This window comes from Chiloscyllium plagiosum, unplaced genomic scaffold, assembly GCF_004010195.1.
Source record: "Chiloscyllium plagiosum isolate BGI_BamShark_2017 unplaced genomic scaffold, ASM401019v2 scaf_8327, whole genome shotgun sequence".
NCBI classification, from domain to species: Eukaryota; Metazoa; Chordata; class Chondrichthyes; order Orectolobiformes; family Hemiscylliidae; genus Chiloscyllium; species Chiloscyllium plagiosum.
In genome coordinates, this window is record NW_025209430.1 from 10,352 (window position 1) to 16,634 (window position 6,283).

The 6,283-nt window shown below is 43.3% G+C and overlaps 1 protein-coding gene across 1 annotated transcript; it reads right to left on the reverse strand.

Annotated features, from left to right (window-relative positions):
- Nucleotides 1-1,071: 1,071 nt before the first annotated feature.
- On the reverse strand, nt 1,072-2,108 carry LOC122546791 (histone H2B 1/2-like). Its single transcript, XM_043685424.1, has one exon. It carries the CDS (start codon nt 2,091-2,093, stop codon nt 1,638-1,640), a length of 456 nt encoding a protein of 151 aa, XP_043541359.1. The 5' UTR covers nt 2,094-2,108; the 3' UTR covers nt 1,072-1,637.
- Nucleotides 2,109-6,283: the final 4,175 nt, after the last annotated feature.

Below are 6,283 nucleotides of genomic sequence, written 5' to 3' on the forward strand. Positions count from 1 at the left end.
CAGTCCAACATCAGTATCTCCAAACCACAAGTATTCAACAACAAGGCGATAGTAATTGACCGATCTCAGGTTCAAAGTTCAAGCTTATCCACGTTAAAAGTAAAATAAACCTGACAGAGATGACAGTGTAGCTCCTTTTACAGATGCTGTGAGTGGCTCTTAAAAGAGCCTTTGGGTTGTCAGATTCAAGAATACTCTCTGGGAACTGCAGGCCAGCCCGGGACGACCGAGACTTCGCCTTGGAGCGAGCTTTCCCACTGCCCTTTCCTCCTCTTCCGGACATGATCACAATCTCACAAGCACTTTCAGAGAGAATGCTACCCTCCGCCCACATTGCGGCCTCTTATACCTTCGGGAGGAATGGTGGGGGCGGCCGTTTCTGATTGGTCCCATTGTCCAGCCCTGCCTAATGTTGTTCCAATTACCCAATCAGATATCTGCCTCATTCCCCAATCCGGAGAGGGCACGGGGAGAGGGTGGAAAGTACCAGCGCTAAATTATCAACCGCTTTTCTCCAATTTGAAATGCCCGCCAATTTACAAACAAAGGAGTGTGTTTTATATTGAAAAATGAAGTACAAAAAACGGAGGAAGTTTTTATAAAATAGTCGTGTCTTAATTTACTTTTAGTTTAAAAATGTATATTTCACTCGATCTGTCTCTCCCTCATTTGCCGACCTGTATCCGTCCATTTCTGATCTTGAGTGGGTAATTTTCTAAGCCTTAAGAAGCTGAAACGATACAAGCCAAACACTGCAGTCCGCACTTGACTTCTCACTTCACATATCAGTAGCACCCCGGCATGCTGATACAGCAGCACACAACATTCTTCCGGCTCAGTATCGATGACGAACACGGTGTTTAGACGATATTTTAAAGCTGTCCTCCCTTATTGCTCTCGCTCTCAGATTCAGCAAAATCATCACATTTCAATCCGGCAGCTGTTTTGGTGTTCTCTCAGCAGAAAGTTTTTGTATTTTGAAAAATCAGATTATACCCGCGCATTGCAAATATTTTTTAAAAATCAGATGGTCAATCCGGCAGCTGTTTTGGTGTTCTCTCGGTTCCCTTTGAAAACCTCTCACCGACAGCAGAAAGATTTTGTATTTTGAAAAATCAGATTATACCCGCGCATTGCAAATATTTTTTAAAAATCAGATGGTAAAATGCATGCGATGAAAGATATGGACAAGTATGTATTGTTTGCCAAGTTAAAAATCACATAACACCAGGTTATAGTCCAACAGGCTGATTTGGAAGCACTAGCTTTCGGAGCGCTACTCCTTCATTAGGTGGTTGTTTGCAAGGTGTGAAAATAAGTATTGACATTCTACCAGGGCTTTTAGCAACGTTAAATAAACAAGATAAAAAAAAAACTCACTGACGTTTAATCGGCCCACTCTCTACAGACAGAGAAGAGGCTGTTTCTGCTATCTTCCCCCCGCCATATCTCATTAGTTTGCAAAGCTTTTATGTAAACAAATATAGCACTCGAAATAAAATTATCTTGTGAAGAATCATATGTAAACTAAAACTAACCAATCTTAAAAAAAGGATTCAGCTCTCACTGGGAAGTTGCAGGTGGCTCTTAAAAGCCTTTGGGTTGTGGATGTGTTTGTCTCAGTACAATGCGGTCCCTCACTTGGAGCTGGTGTACTTGGTCACCGCCTTTGTAACCTCCGACACGGCGTGTTTGGCCAGCTCCCCGGGCAGCAGCAGCCGCACGGCGGTCTGGATCTCCCGGGAGCTGATGGTGCTGCGCTTGTTGTAATGGGCCAGGCGGGAAGCCTCCCCCGCGATGCGCTCGAAAATATCGTTGACGAACGAGTTCATGATGCTCATGGCTTTGGAGGAGATGCCGGTGTCGGGGTGAACCTGCTTCATCACTTTGTAGATGTAGATGGCGTAACTTTCTTTCCTGGTCCTTTTCCTCTTCTTACCGCCCTTCGCTGGCGCCTTCTTGATGATTTTCTTCGCGCCCTTCTTGGAGGCTTGCTGTGCTTTCTTCTCATCAGCCATAGCGCCGCTCACTCTCAGACACAGAATAAGAGAAAGCGGGCTCGGAGTTCCCTTTTTATTGACTGACGACGTCATCAATGCTAATGAGGGATGGGGGAAAGCCTGGTTCCTGATTGGGTAGTTTACAAGGAATCATTCCCACACACTCAGTCTCTGTGATTGGGTAAAGTGGGATCCAATGTGGATCTGTCAGAATCTGCAACGAAATGTGCAGTGGATGGTGATTCTGTTCCTGTCAGTCTGACTGAGGGAGATTTGTTTCATGTCTGTGACACAGAAAGTGACTGTGGTATTGGCTCAGTTTCCTTTTGTTCCTTGTTGTGATGATGTGGGAGTGGAAGGGTGTGTTTCTAGTTCCGCATGTCTGTTTCTGGTCCTCTGTCTGCGCTGGAATTAACACAGCTTCCCGCCATTCTCAGTGGTTAGCACTGCTGCCTCACCCGCCAGGGACCCTGCTTCGATTCCAGTTTTGGGCGACTGACTGTGTGGAATTTGCACATTCTCCCCGTGTCTGAGTGGGTTTCCTCCGGGTGCTCAGTTTTTCTCTCACAATTCAAAGACGTGCAGGGAGGTGATTGGCCATGCTAACTGCCCGTAATGTTCCGGGATGTGTCGGTTGGGTGCATCAATCAGGGGTAAATGCAGAATAATGGGGAATGGGTCTGGGTAGATTATTCTTCGGAGCGACGGTGTGGATTTGTCGGGCTGAAGGCCCTGTTTCCACACTATAGGGATTCTATAGGGATTCTTTGTCCGTGTCATCTCCCTGTCGGCCAGTGCCCCTGCCTTTTCTCTCTCTCCCTGCACACCATTTCTAGGTAAACATCCAATTCACTCTTGAATGCCAAGCAGTGCATTCCAGGCGCATGCTACTCGCTGGGTGAAAAGGTTTATTTGTCACATCATCCTTGCTCAGTTTGCACATCGCTTTAGACCCTTTTGCATTGCACAACACGATTTTTGAAAATAACCAGTGTCTCATTGTGATAGCTGGTAATGACGTTTGTGAGAGAAAGCGAGAGGGCCTGGGAACCAAGGGACTTTGGAAGCCAATGGGAATGTGACATTCGAAACGTAAACAGATTAGCCAGGATTGTATTGAATGGCAGCATCATCTTGAGGGGCCGAATGGACTACTTCTACCCCTAATTTGCATATCCATATGGGTTGACCATGTGATGGCTGATAATGAATTAATTGAAAGGGGAGGGTACAGGGGCTGGGGTGAAACGGAAAGCAGTCATGGTAGTTCCAATGAGTGCTTGTGCGATCTATATGTAACACAAATGTTTACTTGGAGGTCTCTGGAGGGTTTGTTTCCAGCTAATCTGGTATCAACTGTTCTGAGTCATCTCGAGAGCTGCCATTTGTCTCAGGTTTTACAATGCAGTGTGCGAGTGAGCCAGGCCAAACCCCCTTCAAATATATCCAGGAGACCTGTCAATCACTGGCATGTGAGACAGCAAATATCTCAATATTTCTAACTTTCAGATCAAATGATTTTTTTTTACTCCATCCCTGTTATGTCACAATTGAATCTGTCAGCATGCGATCTGCGAGCACACAGTAAGTTAGAGATAAAGTGAAAGCTGAGTGATGCCTTCCATTTGTCAAGCAATTGCAGGGTATATACACTAGTTATTAATTTCTTTCAGGCTTGTGCCAGTTTAAATGTCTCAACGCAGAAGGCAATAAGAAAAATGAGAAGTCAGTGACATTTTTATCAGCTCTGAGAATATGAGTGTTATCAAAATGTTTTCCTAAAGAATATGAGAACTTTGTTTGAAATCTATACCTGTCAGTTTCTCCAATGTGAATGCAGTTTTCTCCAATGTGAGTGCAGTTTACAATCTGTACCTGACAGTTTCAACTAAATGAATGGATGAGTGCATTTGAAAGTATCTTTCAGTGTGTGTGCTGTGAGTAAATGAGTATACTTATAATATTTGGCTCTGTTTAACATGACACTTGCCAGAAACTGCAGGAGCAGTTTTTACTTCAAGTCTCTGTTGCTCAACATGAATAAGATTTTATCTATTGCCATCCATGTCAGGGTAACATGGTGGCACACTGGTGCTAGGGACCCAGTTTCAATTCCAGCCTTGGCTCATTGTGCAAATTGCACACAGACATGTTCCCCGTGTCTGCATTGGTTTTGATACGACATGGGGTAAACCCCTTTGCTAATTTAAAACCAGCAACACTGAAAAGATTTATCCCATGCAGTAATCTGTGAAAATGTGACAGGCCTAGAACCAGTTAAAATAAAGATTAACAGCTTTATTTATTAAAATATAACAGAGAGTGATTAACTAACAAGTATTTACAACTCCTTCCTCTAACCTATCTTCTATAATACTCGTCCGAGAGAACTCCTGATAAAGATTTACAAAATAAAACAGTTTATCTCAAAACCAGGCAGCTTTTGGTACTTTTCTGTATTCGGGTTGTCTTTTGTTCTTCTTGAAGATTGTGCTTCACAGGTCACTGATCGATAAAGGTACCTTTAAGAGAGCTAATTTTCAGGGAGTCTTTTTACATGCTTGGTGGCTTGGCAATTCGCCTCCTAACTGTTCAATTTTACCCAGTCTTATACCTCCAGAGCTTCACATGTGTCATTGGCTTTTAAGATTGTTAATATACTCAATTCAGACTGGATTGGAATTTGATATTTTCGGGATTCAAACATTTGGTTGAATTCAAATGTTTTTGTCTCCAGGCAAACAGCTACTTGGGTTCTTTGACTAAATGTTACTTTGTCTTTTTTCGGAACACTTGGTGATGTCCGATAGTTCTACTGGCTGATAACTTTCTTAAAGGTACAGTACACCTACATCTTCAAACTTGGTGCTCTAGTTTCCTTTCACAGTCCAAACATGTGCAAGTTATCTGGATTAGTCATTGTAAATTGCCCTGCAATATTCAGCAATGCTCAGACTAGGTGGGTTAACTATGGTAAAGATGTGGTTATGGGGGTAGGGTGGGGTCTCTATCTGGGTGGGATGTGCGTTGGCGAGTTGTTGCAGGCCGATGGGCTGAATGACCTCTATCTATACTGGAGAAATTCTATGTACTGTAAATGAAAATGAGACTTTTTAGACTATTGTCAGTCTCTCACACTCTAAAGCAGTTTGGATAATTTCCACAACTTTTATTCGATGGCAAGTTCTGTGAGTGCAGAACTCATCTTGTTTCTTCCATTTACTTATACGGTTTGTGTATTTGGGAAGTATTCTCTACCTGTCAGTCTGTGCTATTCAATAGGCCTGTGAATACAGCTTATTGTCCTTCAAAACTCTGCTCAGATGTGACAGACTGTGAACAGATGAGAGCCATATTGACTAGTGAGGAACTTGGAAACTAACATTTAATTAGGAGAAAGTGAGGACTGCAGGTGCTGAAGACCAGAGTTGAAAAATGTGATGCTGGAAAAACACATCAGGCCAGGCAGCATCCGAGGAGCAGGAGAATCGACGTTTCAGGATTCCTAAAGGGCTTATGCCCGAAACGTCGATTCTCCTGCTCCTCGGATGCTGCCTGGCCTGATGTGTTTTTCCAGCATCACATTTTTCAACTCTGGTCTTCAGCACCTGCAGTCCTCACTTTCTCCTAATTAAATGTTAGTTTCCAAGTTCCTCACTAGTCAATATGGCTCTCATCTGTTCACAGTCTGTCACATCTGAGCAGAGTTTTGAAGGACAATAAGCTGTATTCACAGGCCTATTGAATAGCACAGACTGACAGGTAGAGAATACTTCCCAAATACACAAACCGTATAAGTAAATGGAAGAAACAAGATGAGTTCTGCACTCACAGAACTTACCATCGAATAAAAGTTGTGGAAATTATCCAAACTGCTTTAGAGTGTGAGAGACTGACAATAGTCTAAAAAGTCTCATTTTCATTTACAGTACATAGAATTTCTCCAGTATAGATAGAGGTCATTCAGCCCATCGGCCTGCAACAACTCGCCAAAGCACATCCCACCCAGATATAGACCCCACCCTACCCCCATAACCACATCTTTACCATAGTTAATAACTGGGAGTAGTGATATCAAGCTGTGGCCTTTAGAGAGTCACACAGTTTTACAGCACAGAAACAGATCCTTTGGTCCAAGCTGTTTTTGCTGACCAGAGATCCTGATCTGACCTAGTCCCATTTAAATTAAGATCTCACGACACCAGGTTATAGTACAACAGGTTTATGTGGGAGCACTACCTTTTAGAGCTATGAAGGAGCAGTGCACTGAAAGCTAGTGCTTT